Genomic DNA, 20792 nt, shown 5'->3' on the forward strand with positions numbered 1-20792 from the left:
GTAGCTCAGCGCAGAAAGCCACCTTGCTGCCTTGCGCTGTGTGACAAGGAAAGGACATAATATGGCGCATTGCTGTCTTTTCATAGCACTGGCGCACAATGTGCTGCCTAATGCAAATGCAGGCACCATTGCGCCATGGTATAAGGGTGCCTGTGTTGTAACCAGGATTGTTTTTGTGCAGGAAGGGAGACCCTCCTGCACAAAAACAATCTTCTGTGGCATTTTCCTCTTTCTGTGTGTGCTGCAGAATACAGCACGCATAGAAAGAGGGAAAAATGAGGAGTAAAAGATATTTCTCCTCGTTATGCCTCACCTGGAGACATTTAGCATGTTGGCGCATTCCCATGTCTACAAGTAATGGTAAATTTGGGAATGCCCAAAAATCCATGGGTGTTGCGTGGGTACACCCATCCACCACCCATGGAACGCCACCCTGGGGCAGAGAAATGCAACACAGTGATTTGCACTGCGTTGTGTTACTCTAGATTTATCAAGCCACTCTGGGCAACACAAGAGGGCCTTGCGTAGCTTGAAATAGCCAACTTATGAGTTGTGTCGCCCTTGCATCCAATTGTGTTGCGCAAGGGAAACGCAACTCATTGATAAGTATGACCCTGAGTGTATAACAGCGAGATATGATTCCAGGAGAACCATGGGCACTCGGGGCTGCAAGCAGTCTGTTTATGCTAGCGTCTATCCATCCTACTCAAAGAATGACAGTACTCCACTAGAGTGTAACCTCCGGCATAGCTAGAATGTCTGCCATATTAAGTTTGTCTGCCGACTGTTGAATGAAAAGCTCTGGAAGCACAACACTAAAAGAAATATCAGACAGTATGTTCTGCTTCTGAATAGACACGTATATGTAGATTTTTAAAGAATGTTCATTCCACGTCATAAATCTGCTCTGGAACCCCTGGCCGATGACTTTTTTTATCAGCATGAAAGCATGGAAGGGAGTGAAATCATTAGTAATTCAATCATTACAGTTCCAATGAACTATGACTCCGAAGAATCATAGACTCCTGATTAGGTTTAGTTACTTTATTACAAAGCCAAGAACAGTTGTACATGCAAGCACCTCACGATAAGGGTGTATATATACATTGGAACTAATACAAAGCCAAACCTACGGGTGAAGTTAAGGCGGTGCAGCATGCACACAACATACAGGTCAAGGACCGACCAGAACACACAAAATTACTGCACAGACATCAATATTCCCCTTCATTGGAGGCTCATAGGTATAAAGCATTAGTCTGTCCCTACACTACAACTAGCATGACATCCCTACTTAGCACTTCTCAAGGCAAGGTTCATAAAGGTGTCAGTTTGTGAAGTATTACTGAGAAGTCTCTTCAAATCACATGGGTCAAGTAGCACAAAGCTACAGAGCTCATTCAAAGATGCTCTTTCTCTCAACAAGTCAAGGCAGATGTACCCAGATACTGTCCCTAACATCAATACTTCACTTTTGCAGGTAGAATCCCAAGATGCATTGCAGCACCAAATCATCCAGTCACCTCCTTGTAGGTGATTTTCCACATGGCAGCGATGCTCCCAGACCTTGGCAAGATGACCTTGATTCTCAGGCTTACTCCGATGAGACAGTATACCAGTTCTTTATTATCAGTATCAACGTTCAATGTATTCTATCCTCCCGAAGCCTAACTCCTAAAACAAAGACATTATTCTAGTTAACAAGGATGAATTCTCCACCTGCAACAGAAATGTGAAAAAGGAAAAATCCAACATGCTCATTAAATTCACTAGTGAGACTAATGCAAGAGCTACCGGGGTAAAAATGCAATTCAGGCCTAGAGAAATCCGCCAACATAAGAAACTGAACACGGCCCCATGAAATTACACATATAAAATGAACATCATTTTCTAAGCATCTCTAAATTAACACGTTACTTAAGCACATCAATTGTTTGAGTCTCGACAGTGACTTGTATGAATTCTGCTTGTTAATGTTTTCAGCTAAACACACATTGCTGCAACATTAATTTCATCACGTTTACCTAGAAAATATCCCTAACACGTCAATTTTTATGTTATTAAGGTTCACGTTCTAAGGTTGCACGTTAACTTAATAAAGGAATATGTCTAGGTGCTACCTACCCATGATTATAATGCACCCCTACAAATGGAAGAGCGAAATTTGCACTCTAACACTTTATACGACTGAAGGTCATGAACGATTGTAAAATACTTCCAAGAACTAGCAGAAAAAAAATTTGACTACTCCCTGTACGTAGTACCCTGTGCAGCATAATTAAATAATTGAAATAGCACTTAATTATTCCAAAGATACATATATCCATTAGTTCTGGAATTGAGAACTATGAAGCAAACTGTGATAGATCTCAGTACATAAAATATGATCAAGTCCCAGGATTACAGGGAAAAGTTGCCTATACATTAACATTATCACAGTCGGGGGGGGGGGGATCTCAACATGGTAAAATAAAGGATAAAGAAAAAAAGGTTTTTTTAGTTGGAAAAAGTTTGTAAACATATGTTTATGTTAAATATTAATGTAAATACATTTTTTATGTATATTAACTGTAGGCCTACAGAAAAAAATACTATTGCACTAATAAGTTAATTGTGAAATAAACTTTTTGTATTATAAATATATTACATTTCATTGAAGTTATTTTTCACAAGTTTAAATGAAAAAATGATTTCCTAACTAAAGGGTAAAAAATACATTTTTATCATGGGTTAATTTTAAAAATGGTGTCTAGAATAATTAAAGGTAATGTAATTACATTGTAATAAAAGTTATTGTTACATTGATATTAAAATGGAAACAAGTTATTAAAATATTTTACATTTTTGCCATTCAATTATAATTAGTTATATTATTAACTATTTTAGATAATGTCATTTAACATTCCCTATGGGGTTTACATTTAAGCTCCCACCTTCTATTCTTTTCTACAGGAGAGTGTTGCAGTCCAGTTGTTGGCCAAGTACAATGCTAGATTTGCTGCTTTTTAACTTTTTTTTGTAGAACCTTACTCTCCTAATTTGGGATCCACTCACTTTTGCAGTGGGTTGAGAGGATTTAAGTAACTTTCCCCTTGCAGTTTGTGAGTACCCAATAGCAGTAAAGTTAGTCAAAAGTGTAGGAGTAAAGGTACACCTATAAATTACTCACAACTGTAACTTACCTTTGTGACAATGTTTATCCGATGCCTAAAATGCCCTACCTCTGTAGGGAGGTTTGAAATGTTCTGTATTCTGTAGCAACATCAAAGCTCTCAGAATATAACTGTAAGAAAATGCTAATAACAGATTCCCAGATAGTGTGCCCAATGTTGTTCCTAAGCCACGTTCTAGTTATTGCAGGTCCTGAAAATAACTGACCAGAAACAGCTGTCGTCAGTAGTGTGTTTACAGTAGAATGGCTTATTTGAAAAACTGAGAACGCCAGACTTCGCTAAACTTTTGCTCGAACATTCAGGGGCATATTTATGAGTCCCTTGCACCGTCTGGGCGTCACCTTTTGTGATGCTGCGACAGCGCAAATAGCAAAGTCATATGTATGAGGCCACGCAAAGCTGCTATGCGTGGCATTGAATGGCCTCGTAGCTATGGAGTAAGGCATGGCAGCGGTAAAATTGCTGTGTTGCCTTACTTCACGCTCGAGAGGTGCTACATGGGCGTTGCAATGGGTTTTCTCACGCAACACCCACGGATTTTGACGCTGCCCCAGAGTTACAAGAGCATGTCAACCTAAGGAAGAGCCAAATCCTTACGCCTCCTGAGGTGAAGCCTAACAAGGAGAAATCAGTCGCATCTCAAAATGAAGAGCAGTTCGCAAACCAGTCAGTGTGCAATTTGCATATGCCAGTTATGAACTGCCCTATTGTGTCAGGCCCCTGGATCCCTATTTGTTTCATGTTCATGTTTCCATGAGTCCTGAGATCAGAGCTAGCCAAAGTAATGCCTAGAATATCACAAAAAAGGGTGATTGATAACCAGTGCTTAATTTGAGCCAGTGCTTTCCAGTGCTCCGTGCAGGCACTTAATTGTCAACTCCCACTCTTATGACCATCTGCCACACAGTGGCGCTGCCCGCGGCTTTAGAGATTAGCACAAGAGCAGTTTTTTTAATTAAATACACAATAAAAATTACTAATACCTACCACCCATACCGTCTTTATAGTTTGGGGGGCATGGAATTGTCACACTTTTAAGAGTGTGATCATTAGCAGTTATCTGGTGTGGTCACTGGCAGCTCTGGCAGGGGCAACAGGGGGTGCAAGCTGCAGTGGCCTCCTGACGAGGGCTCTGGCAGTGACACTTATTGTTTTACAAATTGAGCGCAATAATTGACGTCCATGAATTTTTTCGTTTTGCTCATGCTTGGTTTCATTTCACCTACATGTATCTTCTGCAGCTAGTCAGTCTCATATCTGGCCTGTTCCTTTTTGAACTGCGCATGTGCGTATTTGTTCTTGATTTCTTATTTATAACCGGGACGTGTCTACTATAACGGAGCGACCACCCACATTTGCTCAATATGACCTTGTCTGCTGCTCTGGGTATGATACGCCGGTAGAGCATAAACCACTAATTACAACTGTGCACTATGCCGCCCCCTAGCGTCGAGCAGAATGCCATGAAAGTTGAAGCAGTCTATTCAGAACTTTCGATTATACTTTTGTGTGAAACAAGAAAAAATGTTTATCTTTAAATGTTGCTGTTTTCTTCTCTTTCCTAGCTGTTTTATCTGGTTCCCGTCGGCCTGTGCGTCTGCGTTATTGCAGCTTTCCAACTGACAGCGTTCACTTTGAGAGAAAACCTGGCAGCCACCGCTCTCCTGCTGACACTCTTTGGGTATGTGATTGGAAATGCTGCTTTGGAATTATGGTTTCTTCTCTGCACATAAAAATCTTTAAGGTTCGCTCGCACCTGCTGTCGTGTACATGGTTCTGCCTCCTCGCAGGCTATTATGTTTTCATTTGGGAAATTGAGAGAACAAGTTGCTTCACGATGGCGGGGTCTACAAAGGGAGACGCTGTTTGCAGCTAATGAGCCAGATTCTAGAAATATCTTTGGAAGATGCGCTTGCTGCTCCACTGTCTCGATCCTGTTTTTGTGTTTTCACTTGATAATGTGGTCTGCTTTGTTCCTGACCCACTCGCCGCCCCAAAGCTGCTGAGAACAGGGGTGGTTGTTATCACACAGTGCTGAAAATAAGAGGTCTTTCTCGCCTCCGCCATGTCTCTTTGTTACTAACGAAATAATGAGTTGAGGACGCGGGGTACCTGATCATCCCGGGGTGCCAAAACAACACGTTCCTAAATAATGCCGTCTCTGGCGTCGTATCGCCCTGCTCCACAGCCCTTAAACATTCATCTCCTGGCAGTTCTTGTTATTCCAAACGAAAAGTTCATAACAGATTTTCATTTTTTTTTCCTCCTCAAGATGCACTTCATTTATGCTTTGACAACTACTAAACCAGATGTGCTCAAGCGTTGTGTTTACAAAAGAGGGTTCAGAGTGTGCAGAGTGTCCCCTCCACCACCTTCTTAAAGTGTGCTCAAAAGTTTGCTTTCTTTGAAACGGAGCTGAAGGTTTGAAAAATAATTGGTGGAGGCCGAGGGGTGGCGGAACAGTTGGAGCCTATTTTTAATTTCTGTTGCAAAAAAAAAAAGAGTACAGATAGAAAAAATATAAAAGGGAAGTTCGATATATGACAACACAAAAGGGGAAATCAATACATGCCATGGATCTGGTGAGGAAGGGGTCTGAGTCAATATGTGGTGGTCTTTGAGATCAAGGTAGAGGCCAGGGATCAACTGAGGGTGGGAACATATGTCCATAAATAGAGATAATTGTGATATAAAGACAGGATGGGGAAATGGCGAAATTTGTTGGCATCAGAGAGCATGGAACATACGACACAAGAGCGACAATAAGACATAAAGCCAACACTAAGCAAAGGAGGATTACATTTTCTGGAGGTGAAAATATCATCTAGGCCTTTTCCTTGGTTCACTGTTGACACCATTCCTGTTAGTGGCTATATCATTTTTAGTTGAAGAGGTAAGGTTCAAAAAGCTGACAAGAGAGGACCATACTCTTCTTAGTATGATGAGTGAATGGCTGGAGTAAGACAGCTTGCCTTCAATTGTATACATTTGGCAGAAGAAGTACCATCAGTGGTGGTAGAATTGATGGCTGCAATTATTCATAATAGTGGTAAGTTTCTATGTGTCAATTGCTGATAATATATCTAACAACGAGGTTTCAGTTTCGGTGAGGTTAACTGGAGAAAAATGATCTAGAGATTGGAGGAGAAGTTCTGTCAGAGAAAAGGTGGATTTGGGAGCAACCATATGAACTGTTGAACCTAAAACCTCTTCCCAAAAATGTGGAGGGATTTTGACAGAAGAACAACAATTGTTTGATGGTGATGTTGGACTCTTTTCTGGTATAATCGAAAGAGAGTGGCCACTTTTAGCTTGGGCAACTCAATCCGTATGACCTTCTTCTAAAAGATAACCTTCCGGCTTGTTTTAAGGACTCTTACACACTGGGGTTTAATTCAGTAGCATGCTTCATCAGCGAGTCCTCACCACAGATACCAGTGTCATATCTGAGCAGGTTCTACCCCGTTTATTCGGGGGAGCTTGTTGTGTACTATTTTTTTCGTTACCAAGCATTGAGGATCTGACTTAATTGAAATTGTCTTGGGTGCCCACAACACAAGTATTGCCCCTTTATTATCAGGCCACCCTGACAAGATTTAAAACAGAATGTTGATGCTAGGAGTTCCATTATGTGCTCCGCATCAAAGGACCAGTTCAACACTGATATCTGTTGTGAGGACTCGATCATAAAGCATTTCACTAAGTTAAAACCAAGTGGGTGAGAGTCAAAATAAACCAAAGAGTTTTTCTTAGGAAGCAGGTCATTAACAATTGATTTGCTCTGGTTAAATGTGGCCTCTCTCTTTTCATTACAGATGATTAGAGTAGAAGCTGATTGGATCCACTATGATCCTTCTACCTCCCTGTTGTGTTTACGATGGGCTCTTCACAGCACCAGTACCGGTTGTTGTTCATTAAGACAGATGTTTGAAGTGACCAAAGTAAACACTGGAGAACAAAAAATAGCAATTGTGTGATTGAATCAGAGTTGGGACAACAAAGGGGCTGTGGCCAAATTGTTTCTGTGATATAGAAAATTGTGTCCCATCTCCCGCGGTTAGATGCGTTATTATGTTTAGCATGGCAACCTTGGTGTGCTTTGAAGAGAATGGGGGACTGTTGGTGTGGATGGGAAAGCATGGTATTTCCTATGTGCTAGAGGGGATAGGCTGTGGTGTGTGAAACTACTAGAATTAGATGCTCTAATGATCTTTTGAGCTATGGACCTGAGCAGTCTTTCTTCAGTGTTATCTACATTGTAGCCGGCCTGAAAAGTTTGGATTGAGATTGGCATGTCACTCTCATGGAGTTGACTGAAAGTGAGAATTCCGTTAGTCATCCATCTGTTCCAGAAACAGCTTTGGAAGCTCATTGCGTCAAACAGATGAATTAAGCCAGTCTAAAAAAGACATTGGAAATGTTTTATTGTACTTGCATACTGTTTTTTTCCTATTTGATGACAGTATAATCACATTGAGCTTCGTGTTTCAGCAGTTAGTGAAGGCAAACACATTCATGCCATCAGGCAGGCAAGAGACACTCCGAGGGTTACCTACTGGGGAGTGTCAACGTTTTTGGGTTCGCCCTCCACTGGTTTACATTGGTAGGTCTTTATAGGAGATAAAGTCAGAGTTGTAGTGTTTTTTTGGAATTTAGTGATTCTTTACTTCACATAGGAAAGCATTTAGGATGTATTGAGTGCACAGAAAAAGGCATGTAGCAAAACCTAGGGGAGTGTGGAGAGTATATAGACAGTAATTGAAGTGACTGTCACGTTAATAGTGTTGAGGGAGCCTCATGCTGACATTTTAAGAGGGATTTACCTAAAAGATTGACCTTTGAAGAGTGGCAATATATTTGGAAAATTAATTCCTGGGTATGGAAAGTATGAGCTGAATGATTTGAACTTGCAGTCTGGGGATTGATATTTTAAGCATAGGTTCATCAGTCCTAGAAGTTTTGTAATTTCTTTGCGTTGCTTTACACGACAAACAGAGGAATATGAGTGATTGTTTTATTAGATGTGCCACTGAGTTTAATAGGTCACTCATTAAAGTCAGGGCATCATTCACAGGGTCTTGAATGTAGAGGCCGTCCTGATATTTTTGGGACAAGAGGTTCCAGAGTCAGAATATAGAAAAGAGATGATAATGTGCAGTCTTTCCATGCGTCTTGATGAAGACCTAAGCTTGCCATTAACCTGGACTATTGTTTTAGGGTTTGCGTAGAGGAGTTTGAGAAAACTAAGGAATTTCTGGGTTAAGGTCATGTCATTCTAGACCCTGAAAGAGAAAAGGCCATCTCCAAAGCTTTCTCTGCGTGCTGGTCTGTTCTACTTCATGCGGTATTCTTATTAGATTCAGATGTAGGAATGAAGCCTCGTGTTAGAGACCAGGTGTCTGCTCTTGGCAAACATGTCTGTTCTGAGTGGAGAAGTATCAGAAGTGTTGTTTCTAATTCAGAGGCCAGAATGATTGATACAGTTTTACAATCAGAGTTTACCAACAAGTTTGGAAGGTCATTTTTCATTTCCTAGGGATTCCTATTTTTTTTCCGAACCAGAACAACAGTGGCTTCAGTGATTGAGTTGCTGTGAGTTTTCGCAGAGATGAAATGGTTGAATCGATGTGACATTAGTGGAGCCAGGACATCTTAAAGAATTTGATAACATTCTGATGGCTGTCCATCTGGGCCTACTGCCTTTTTCTTCGTCAGTGCATTGATGCTGCTGGCAATTTAGTTTTCTGGGAGTTCCTTTTCTATGAGTGAGAAGTCAATTAGCTTTGGAGAGATTGTTAGGTTGTTGAGGTAATTCAAACTTTTTTTGTTATGATGATGTCCTAATTTTGCATAGTTTTTTTAGACATTTAGGAACCCTTTTACACTTTACAGTCCATGGATATTTCTAATTGAAGTAATTTTTTGTCTTTCTGTTATTATTTGAGACAGGTGGTTAGTAGCTTTGCTTCTCTATCGCCACCTGTGTGGTATTTGACCTTCATGCCAAAGAGCATAGCCTTCAGCATAAGTGCTTCCTTTATTGAAGTTTATCTTAAGGTGCATTACATTATTGTTTGTTAGTTGTGAGTTATCCTATATGAATTGGTTCTGGCATTTTCTGGTGCACATTAGAAGGGGATTGGAGGCATGTTGCGCTTCTTTTTTCTCCTCACAGTTATGCTAGTGATTTATCCTCCCAAAGTGGCCTAGTAAGGCCACCAGACCATTTCTGTCACTGTCATCCTTAGTAACAAAGAAGATAGATGTGAGTGCTTTCAAGTGATAAATGATGTTTGGGTGGTGTAGCAGGGCTGTCTTCAGATGCCATTTGTAAGGTGTATTTTCTGACTGTAGACTGTCAGAAATAATAGTGATGGGTGTATGGCCCCACATAATGCATGATCTTATTCTGGATGAAGATTAGTAGTTCTCTTTTTTCTTGGAAGTGAAATTTAGTCTAGCCTCATATCAGAGTTGTGCCAGTTGGAGTAGATAGCGGATTCATCTGAAGTAGGGTAATTCATCTCCACACATCCATGAGTTATTTAATAATCGTCAGTCATTTTCTTAAACAATTCTTGGAATTTATTTGGGACATATGTTCTGGTGGTTTGATATCAATTATGCTGTTTATGTATGTGTTGAACTCTCCTCCCACTCTAAGATTCGCTTGCCTTAGGGTCTCTCTAGTCAGACCTTGAATCTGCTTCCAGTAGTACTGGTGTCCGCTGGTTTGGGCATAAATGTTCATGATGCAAGTTAGGATTTTGAAATTAGTTTTGACTCTGACTCATCTCCATTCCTCATCCGATGATAATGAATTGATGATAACATTGATGTTTTTGTGGAACATAATTTCAACACCATGCTTTTTCTTCATGACTTGTGAGAAGACTACATCTCCTACACACTTTTACTTGATTTGATGTGATGAGTTTATTGATTAAGCACAATATCAGTCTCTAGTTTAAGAAGGGAACAACGTTGCCGGCCTTCTGGCTTCTTGACCACTTTGACATTCTCGAAAGTGCTGCAGATTGATTTTGGTGTACTCTGTAAGATCGTCTGTGAAGGGTACAATAACATGAGTTGCTGTGGAAGGAAATCAAACATGATTAAAAAATGAATTCAAATATGAGTAGAGGATGGCGTCAATCAGGCAAAGTCTGGCTGTTCACTGGTTAGCTTTCATGATATTTGATGTGTGCTGTGTTTTGTTATTGGGAGCCAACAGGGCTTCTAAGCATAATAATAACGATATGGAGCGGAGTTTCATGGTGAAAGTGTTGGCCAAGGTGTTGCCCTGTGAACAGTGCTGGTGCTTTTATGCAAGTAATATGATCTTGAGCAGTAGGCTTGAGTTATGCCAGAAGAGTGTGATATCTATGTTTTGACATGGAGGCGGATTGGTTTCCATTTATTGTGCAGCAGGTAAGAGGATGAGAAATGTTCGTAGTTGTTCTAGTTTGTCAAAGAGGTTGGTTCTGTCACTGTATGTGATTTCACATTTTCCAGGGTAGAAAATTCCAAATCTGATGTTGCTGTGTCTTAGAGAATATGTCATGTTGAGGATTTTTTGCTTTCTTGTTGCTGTCGCTTTAGTTGGATTTTGTAAAAGTAGGCCTAGACAAAATGTCACTTATGTCAGAGTAATTGCAGTGAATGCATAATGGGTCAAATTTGTATTTTGCGCTAAGAAAATAACACTAGATCCAGGGTTATGCTCCTCAAGTAATTCCCTATAATCACACATAATGTTGCTCTATATTAGTGTAATTATGCTATAGCAAATTGCACGAGTCACACCCACCCTTAGTGAAAAATAGAGCTGTTTACCTCCCTAAGTGATATCCTTCCTCTTTTTGAAGATTGTGATATAGTGTCTTGTTTGCTTTCCAAGAAGTACATTGATATTTCATCTTGGTTTTAACTGATTCGACAGATCATATCCCTGTTGAAAAAGCTTACACTAGATCAAGCTGACCGTGCCAACTTCTCCCCTCTGGCTCACCTCCCATGTTTTGGAAAAAAAATCATTGAGATCATTGAGAAGGCAGTCAAGTAGCTATAGGAGCATATTAGGAAAAGTAGTAAACCTACTTCAAGACTATCAATCGGTGTTCAGGCTACCTTGAAGTACTCAAACAGCCATGCCCTAAATAGCTGATGACTACCTATGCCTTAACGAAAAAACAACCCTTGTCTCCTTATCCTGCTAACCTCTCCACTTCTTTAACACTGAAGACCATTCAGCATTGATCCACGCCCTCAAAACTTGCATTGGCTTCAAAGACATAAGCCTACAATGATTCACATTATAAATCACCAACAGACAGCAACACATTCAGATAGGAATTACCAGTTTCTGGACTCTCTACATCACCTGCAGTGTTCCCCACATCATTTCGAACCTTTATGTAGAAAGTTTGATATCTCTTGCAGACAGTAACATAAAGATCCAGCAGTATGCTGACTACACCCAACTCTATCTCAAAGTTTCCTTTACCAATGACTTGCAGACTCAAAAGCTGCCTCCAATGCAGCCAGCCCTGGATATCAGCAAACTACCTGATGCTAAAGTCCACAAAGACCGAATCCCTCTTGTTTGCCAACAGGGCTGATTAATTTCTCACTTAGTCATTGCTCTCCAGCTTAAACTTAATGAATTTCACACCCCTACTGACAGAACAGGTAAAATATCTCAGATTCACCCTCAATTCGAGCTTCTCATTCAATGCACACACTGCCAAGAAGATGAAACATCTTTATTCCAAATCAAATTTTTCTCTTGAAAAAAATTGAAAACTATTCTCTAAAGAGAAGGCTTCAGAAGAACAGTTTAAGCCCTAGTCCTCTCTCACCTAGATGGAGGCAATATGCTGCTCAGAGTCATTCGAGAGACCCCCCTTCGCTCCTTTAAAAGGCATCTTCAATGAAGCAGGACAACTCAACAAGAGAGTAGAAGAAATCTGACCACATCACTTTGTGCTAAGGGAGCTACACTGCCTTCTCCTGTAAGCCCGTAACATCGACATGATCAGCCGCACACTTACAAGTCCCCATACATCAAGACCCTTGTTGACCTATTTAACAAACAAATAATATTTAGAGGCCAGCACCAGACGAGGAGCTCTGGCATCACCAGATTGGAGATTAAACAATAAACATAAGAAAACAAGCCTTCTTAGCTCACACTGCGAGGATCTGGAACATCCCCACTGATATCAGAACAGCACCAACCTTCCTAAAATTCAGGAAGAAACTAAGGGCCTTACTTACAAGAAATGATGCATCGCTACACCAAGGCCTGCATTAAAAATCCTTATGACGCCATGGATGCACCGTGTTTACAATACAGGGCTCCATGGCGCAAGGTGCCAAGGATGCCTTAAAGAATTCTGACGTATTTGTAGAAAGGATGCTGCAAGGCATCTGGTCCAAAAGTGGCGCATTTCTGTAGTTGATAATAAAACTGACTCAATTACAGCAGTGCATCGAAAAACAGAGGATGGGCATCAGTTTTGACTGATACAAACAGCCTACTGCATGGGGACCAATGTAATAGAGTGTGAAAAGGTGAAAAACTCATCATGCACTCCATTACATTGTTCCTGATTGTCACGCATACCAGTGGGCATAGTGTACTTATGTGTACCACTATGCCCATGTAAGTGTGACATGAGGCATTGTTGTAGTGTAGTGTGATGAATACTGTGTTACCTACCTTATGTGTGCACTTACCTGTTGGAGGGACCTGATTTCCTCGCAGATTCCATCGTTGGATGAGACTTCAGCTAGTCAGATTCCTCTGCCTCAGCCAATATGTCATTCCTACGCCTGGGTTTTTGAGGCGTAGAATATTTGACGCATTTCTAGCGCAATGGCCCTCTTCCCGACAATGTGTAATTTTAGAAAAATGTCATAATTACCACTGGGTCAGTTCTACAGGTGATTTTCTGACAGAACACGTACCTTGCATATATTCAAACTACAGCGGCGCAGCCGATTCCTAGGTAGGAGAAGATCAATGCAGGCCGACGAAAAGTGATGCTTCAGCCTAGATGCACCACCTTGTAAATATGGAGCAATTACAGCGCAGCCACTGAGTCAAAAAACTAAATTACGCAACGGTGGGGCAAGCTCCTTGTAAATTATCCCCTAAAAGTTCACCTCTTTTAGGAAAGCTACCTCTGATAGACTGACTTCAGACCACTTCCACTAGGTCGACCTCCTTCTTCTGGCTCCCTCCATTCCCCCATGTATCCCCACTTCGGCTTGCCCCGTACAGTGTTCCATTGCTAGCCAGCTAGGTTCACACTTTCAACAAACCAAAGTATACTTCCATAAATAAACCAGAAAGAACATGCAAATGTGGGAGGTCCATGCATCCTAACAAATGTTATGTACCAGCTGAAGCATAATAGTCTTTAAAACTTTCACATGCATACACTGAAACATGTTATGCTGTACGTCTGTAACAGACGTAGTAATATTAATGCGACCAGTATTTAAGGAGTACACACTGGAGAAACATTTTCCCAGTAACAATTATGTTTGCAATTCATTAGCAAAAGCATACATATTGAGGTTCATCTTAATTAATACTCAGAATTCCTTCTTGGGTAATGTAAATATGTGTGTTAATAAATAAATGAAGACATAAATGAAATTTCAAGATCATTTAAGCATGGGGTTTTGTCTTTACTAACCCAATCAACATTAAGTGGCATTCTTTTAAGCAAATTGGCTGTCATCGTTTTTCACACACAGAACTCTTGGGTAATATAAAGGGCTGTATCACGATGCCGTTCATTGCCAAGTGCAGTTTAAATGGAGTTTGCGTGTTTGTTCTTTCCAAATTTGCTTTGCTTACATTACATATATCACTCAGAAAACCGTTGATTTAGTGCATGAGCTGAAAACAGAAGAACTTTGAAACACAAAACAGTCATTGCTCTTCTTTACGAACTGTGCTGTCTACAGCTCACGTATTGTAGTGTGTTGTATTGTATTGCAATATTTATGTAGTACCTACTACCCTTATGTGAGGCTTTGAAGCACTTACCTACATGGGAAGCATGCTACAATGCTTATGGTGTGTAGTTGGAAGGCTGCTGTCTTTGTTTTGATCCTATGTGAGAACTGTTTCCATGTTGTGTGTGAGGACCACAGAGGAGTGGTCATCTTGTTGTGGGGTGCAACAATTAGCTGTGTGATGTATGAAGAATTGTGACGGATAGATGTGCGGGTTTGGTTTTGTGTAAGCTTTGAGTGGCTTTGCTTTTCTCTTGATGGTATTTCTTATGATCATAAACCATACAGCTGGTTACTGCACTAGTTTGTCCATTCTGAGATGTTGTCTTACATTTATGGTCCTAAACAGACATAGGTTGGAGGGAGAAATAGTGGAAAAATCTGGTGGGATGAACTTTCTTAATATAATTCCATATCTGATTGTCATTGAGACTTGTCATGAAGCGGTCGTAGTATGGAGATTCTTAGGACCTGCAGTGGTGGACAAAAATAAATTCCTCCATTGCCGGTGGCATTTGGCAAATCTCTTCAGTTAGTCCGTGTCTGATCAGTTGGTGGTTTATTATTGCTTTGGGGAACGGTACCAGATGATGGACATGACCCCCCCAGCAGTTTTGTCTTATGTGAGTGTAAGAGTGTCAAGCAGTATAAGGGGAATTGTTAAGCAGTCAGTATTAACTACACAACCACTGAGTGTTCTGGTAATAGTATTAGTGTGGAGCAGGAATTTTATATATTTTGTAACGTAATTGCATTTAGTTTGTGCTTTCTACCCCCGATGAGGCCTTGAAGTGTTCTACACTAGGCAGCAAGCTGCTCTGGACCAAAGTGTAGTGTTTTTTCCTGTGGTTTTGTTTGTTATTGGGGCTAGCCTTGTGCTCTTCAGAACACCGAATCATACATTGGCTTGTTTATTTTCCTAGTACAGTTACGGAATGTACTGTGAAAAACAAATGCATAAACACAGTATGTGCCTGCACTCTGCAAGGACTGGCACCCTGTTATGGCCTTAGAACTCTTAAAATCCCAGGTATTTGCTTCAGTAGCTGCTCTAGTATTTTGATTCTTATTCTTGGACTTAAACTCCTGTTTATCCTTAAAAATTCAGGACTAGGGACTCCAACGCACAAAGTAAAAAAAAACCTGGAGTGAATGACGTTCTCAAGCATAGACCTGGGACTCATGAGACTCCAGTATTTTTCTAGCTCAGAGGCTGTATCATGATACCGTTCAGTGTGGAACATAGACACAGAGGAGGTACCTGCCTTTGCTTTACATAATAAAATAGGCCTGGGCAGAGCTCACAGAGTTTCACTCTGCAGAATTCAACGGAGTTGCCGAAAAATTCTACCAAATTCTGCAGAGTTCTGTGAGCGGGTGGAGTATTGCTCGACCACTCCTAATGAAGTCCTCTTGACTGCTCAGGGTTGTTGGGGGCCAAGAACCCCTATTATTGCCACAAGTAAATTCCCAACAGCTGGAATGCTGAGACGTTGTCGGAGGCCCGCCTCTGACCGCTCTGTGAAGGAGCCTCCTGGCGCACAACTGGTCGGGGGATGAAGTCTCCTTGGCTGCTGAGGGTCGCTGGGGGCCAAGAACCCCTATTGTTGCGACAAGTAAGTCCCCCACAGCGGAATTGCTGAGACATCAACAGCGGCTCGCCCCCTTTCTCAACCACTCTGCAAAGAGGCCTCCGTGGGGACCAATGGCTGGGGGATGAAGTACCCTTGGCTGCTGGGTGTCATTGGGGGCCAATAAAGGGGAGGGGCCAAGATTCAACCCCTATTATTGCCACAAGTAAGTCTCCCACAAGAGGATTGGTGAAACGTTGTCAGAGGCCCCTTCCCCTTTCTCAACCACTCTGCAAATCGGCCACCTGGCATGGTACTGGTTGGTGGCTGAAGTGCCCTTGGCTGCTGAGGGTCATTGTGGGCCAAGAAACCCTATTGTTGCCACAAGAAGTCACCCACAGTGGGATTGCTGAGACTAGGGGTGAGCACGCCAGTAAACTCCTTATTCCAAGTGGAGCATGGAGTTGAAAAACTCTTCAAATTTCGCTGGAGTTTACTGCACACCAGGACATGAATTACACAAGAAAATATCTGTACAAGCTGTAGAGTGCACAGCTCAGAATCGCTGAGAGGAAATTACTGCTCTGTATATCTGAGCTATGCTGTCTGCAATCCATGCACTAACTCAGATTTTTTAAGTGAATCTATTCAGACAGATCCTTTTCAGGAAAAAACAAAAGTACATACACCCATCCATGTCTGCTTTTTGCACTGAGCGACATCATGATGAGACCTCTCATTTATGATCGTGTCAATCGGTTCGACTTAAATATCTTGGTCAGTGTTTCTCAAAGTAGATGAGTTAAGCCTTGCAGAACATCCCTGGTAATTAATTGAACCTCTAACTGGACTTCAGCAAAATGGTTGGATCCTTTCATGACCATCTCCTCTTTTTCTCTTTTCAGGTATGCAACTTTGCCCTGGATGTACTTCATATCCAGATTCTTCTCCAGTTCTGATGTAGCATTCATTACTTATATCTCCATAAATTTCGTGTTTGGCCTCTGCACCCTTTTACTGACACTTCTGCCGAAGTTGCTGTCAGTGATGTCCAAGTCAGAGGTTAGTAAAATAACTTCAAAGCCAATCACTGTTAACAAAGAAAATTCAGAAATAAATTATTGTGAGCAAAGTTTTCTTTTTGTCTTGCCTGTAATGTTCAGTCAACACTGTAATAGCACCAAAAGGGGGGGTTGTCGTTTACATCACGATACATGTTTTAAATGAGGATGATACCGCATTCCCTGTTGATGTGACTTGAGAATGTAATCGAAACACACTACTGTCCATAGATTCACCAAAGCAGGATTTTATTCCAGCAGATGCTGACAGAGATACAATTGGCTGCCCACCAGTTCCAGCTTTACAGGTAGCTTAGTGTCAAGTGCGTTACTTAGAATTATCCCCACAGCCTGATCTGCTCGTGGTTCCATACTCCACACCACTGGCTTTAACATCGTCCTTCCTAAAGATTGCGCCTAGTGTAATCTCTTCTGCATTACAAGATGAAATTAACTTTAGCTCATCTTTATGATAGCTATGGAAGAAGGCGATGCACTAGCCTTGGCCAGTCTATACATACTTATTTATTCAAATATGTATTCCTTATATTTATTTATTTATTTACTTATATATTTATTTAGGTTTGCAGCATGATAGAGAGCAAACATGGAAAAGTGTTAGTGACGCGTTCAATAAGCAAATTAAACTGTATTAAATATCTTTTTTACAAACTTGGTTACTGGTTGACTGGGGTGGGAACCCTGGTCAAGCAGCAACCACATTCTTAGTCAGGGTAACACACAGGCAAACCCTAAATTAGCCTGTGCTCATCCTCTGGTAGCTTGGCATAGAGCAGTCCAGCTTAACTTAGAAGCAATATGTAAAGTACGTGTGCAAGACTTCAAACAGTAAAACTGTGAAAACGCGACACAAAAAGATTCCACACCAAGTTAGAAAAATAGAATCTAGTTGAATAAATAAAACATGACCAAAATGACAAAACTCGAATGAGTAGAGCTGGAGTTATTGAATATCAAAGTTTATAGTGAGAAGTAGCACCAAAAAGCACAAAGAGCCATTGAGGGTATCTGGTCATGTTGGACCAGGACAAAGCGACAAGTTCAGGTTGGCCGTGATGAAGCATAGGCCAGCTACAGCGACCCAGTTAGGCCTGCTGAACAGAATAAGTTAAATGCTGGTCGAAGATGCATCGTACAGCCGAGGCATTGCGTTGGCTCTGAGATGTGGTGAGGCTGAAGTGCGAGATCCTGTTGCATCGACTTTGAGGATCCCATCAATGGGGCTTGCAATGCGAGGTCCGGTGTCGGGGATGCGAGGTGCAGCTGAGACGATGCACCAATTCCTAAGAACAGTGAAGCTACGATGCGGAGTTTCGTCATCGTCGAGGCTGCCATCGATGAGAGATGCTAGGACATGTGCTGGGGAAAGTGTTGCACAGGGGCAGTTCACAAGGTGATATGTCGGTCCCAAGATGCAGGTTGAGGTGGCGATATGGGTCTTTTGCAATTGACCAATCAACGCAGCAGCAGCGAAGCGTCATATCTGCTTGGGGATGCACTGCTCTGTCAATGAGATGCATTGGTTCTGCTTGGGAATACGTTTCTCAGCGTAGAAGATGTGTCAGTTCTGACGGCAAGCACCTTAGGCCGACTTTCAAGTGTCCAGGACCGGGGTGCCACCACCTGGCAGGGTAGGCTCAGAGATGGTAGAGTCCAAGTGCAGGGGTTCGAAGTCTGTTATGTCCGTGGGGCTTCAGATCAGGAGGCCAGCCAACTAAACCTTGGAGTCACTCTGGGTAACGGGTTCAAGAGATGCAAGTCCAATCCTTCTCACCGAGGCAAGAGAACAGCAGGCAGCGGATCAGTGCAGCAAACGAGGAGTCCAGCATAGTGCAGTCCAGCAGAGTCGCCGTCCTTCAGTAGCACAGTAGTCCTTCTTTCTGGCAGAGTTTCCACAGGCCCAGAAGTATGCAGAAGTGGTGGTGTCTAAGGTCCAATATTCTTACCCAGTGGTGCCTTTGAAGTGGGGGCAATTTAAAGAAACATACCTTTGAAGTGCACAGATGTCCTGCCCTCCGTGCCCTGGCTCTACACTAACTACAGGGGGTATGCAGTCCTTTTGTCTATTCTGGTGTAAGTGAGGCTGTACCCAGCTCCTCCCTACCATTACCAGTGAAACCCATTGAGACACACCTAAGCTCCCATTGGATGTGGTTGTCTAGGAGGAATACGCACAGCCCAACTGCCAACTGCAACAAGTCAGGTGACCAGAGACAGGCAGCAGGCATCAAATGGGTAAGGCAAGAGAATGCCAACTTTCTAAAAGTGGAATTTTCAAAATTGCACTTTACATTTCACTTTACGATAAGTTAGGATTTTAAATTAGGATTCCAGAGATGGCAAACTTGAGCCAGTCATATCTGCCCATTTGGAAATTCCACTTTTAAAATGTAATAAGGTAATCCCAATGTAATTCTATCAGAAGCATAGGCCTTGCGATAGTGACCAACAAATGTAAGAGTTTTTCACTACCACAACATGAAAAGCTTAAAAATGCATGTCCTGCTTTTTAAATACATTTATTTGTGTTTGACATTTAAAACTTTTGTCAAGAATGGAACCTAAGGACGTAGCACTGTAAACCAAGAAAGGTTTTTAATTTAGAATCCGATAGAAGCCAATCCAGAATAGAAGTGGTAGCATTGAGTATGAAAATGAAGCAAGGGTAAAATTATTTCTTGGTGGATTATATTTCAATAGGTGGATAATTTTCCGAACCTCAACGTTTTGCAAGGTTTGTGCAGAAAATGATTAACCTTTAGGACAGAAAATCATGATCTTTATATGGTTATTATTTGAATATTAATAATGTAAGGTTGCCGAGTTTTTAAGTACAATGCTGAGCGGGTCAGTATATAGCTTCAGTAATATTGCACAGGATATGGTCCTTGAACTTATATGAGGGATTCAATTTAGTAGTGATAATCAATAGATAGCGTGTCAATATTCAGCAACTACCTCTCAGATTTGCTGATGATGTTCAAATCCTATCTTGAGTGAGAGGAGCCATCGTAGTACAATAGTGGCATCATTCTGATTGAAGAACTGGCCAACTTAGCACCATCCTTCAGGATCATGAGCAAGTCCTTTGAGAAGTCAAGGCCATGTTTGAATTAAGACATACCTGCATTAAAAAAATTGGAACTTTGGCACATTAGGCAAGGTAGCAATGATTTGGTTTTATATATTGTATCATTCAAACAATTGATGATCCAGGTGGAATTGTCAGTGGAATTTTGACTGATGGTGTAACAAGACACCATAAACTATTTGGTAGCCACCCCTGCTACTAAATCTGGTCTTACGGAGCTAACCCTGCAATTGTAATACTGTCTGCTTAAATGACGTTGTTTCCTTAAAATTGTACAGGAGATCCAGAAGCAGAACACTAGGATCCGCTCCTGCCTCTATGCATTGTGGCCCCCTCTTACATAGACCTCATACAGATAGACAGACACCCTGGCCCTCTCTTTTCAAGTACATGTAGTCATTGCCATTCTAAAGGTGTTAGAAATTAGGTTCTGGTTGGCAGAGATATGCACCATGTCTAAACAGGAACCACAATCTTAGTCAGGGTAAGTCACAAACACACCCTAAATTAATCTGTATTCTCTAGAAGCTTGGCACAAAGGAGTCAGGCTAAACTTAAGAGACAATGTGTTAAGTATTTGAGCAACACTCCAAACAGTAACACATTGAAAACACCACAAAAAGACTCCACACTAGTTTAGAAAAATAGAACTCAGTTTTATAAATAAAACATGAACAAAATGACAAAAATCCAATAAATTGAACTTGAGATATTAATTTTTAAAGATTATCTATGAAAATAGTGCTGAGAAGCAATAAGCGCTAATTTGGGATATCTGATAGCGCTGGACTGGGGCAAAGTCGAAAGTTCAGGCTGATGGTGATGGCGTCAAGGCTGGATA

The 20792-nt window shown here is 41.4% G+C and overlaps 1 protein-coding gene across 1 annotated transcript in view; it reads left to right on the forward strand.

The window, feature by feature from the left end:
- Positions 1-20792, forward strand: part of ABCA13 (ATP binding cassette subfamily A member 13) — a 2470580-nt gene that overhangs the window by 1901454 nt on the left and 548334 nt on the right. The window contains exons 43-44 of the mRNA XM_078686273.1: positions 4739-4854; positions 16684-16840. Of these exons, the coding sequence (XP_078542399.1) occupies positions 4739-4854; positions 16684-16840 (273 nt within the window). The remainder of the gene's footprint in view (positions 1-4738; positions 4855-16683; positions 16841-20792) is intronic.

This window comes from Lissotriton helveticus, chromosome 4_1 (assembly GCF_964261635.1).
Source record: "Lissotriton helveticus chromosome 4_1, aLisHel1.1, whole genome shotgun sequence".
Lineage (NCBI taxonomy): Eukaryota > Metazoa > Chordata > Amphibia > Caudata > Salamandridae > Lissotriton > Lissotriton helveticus.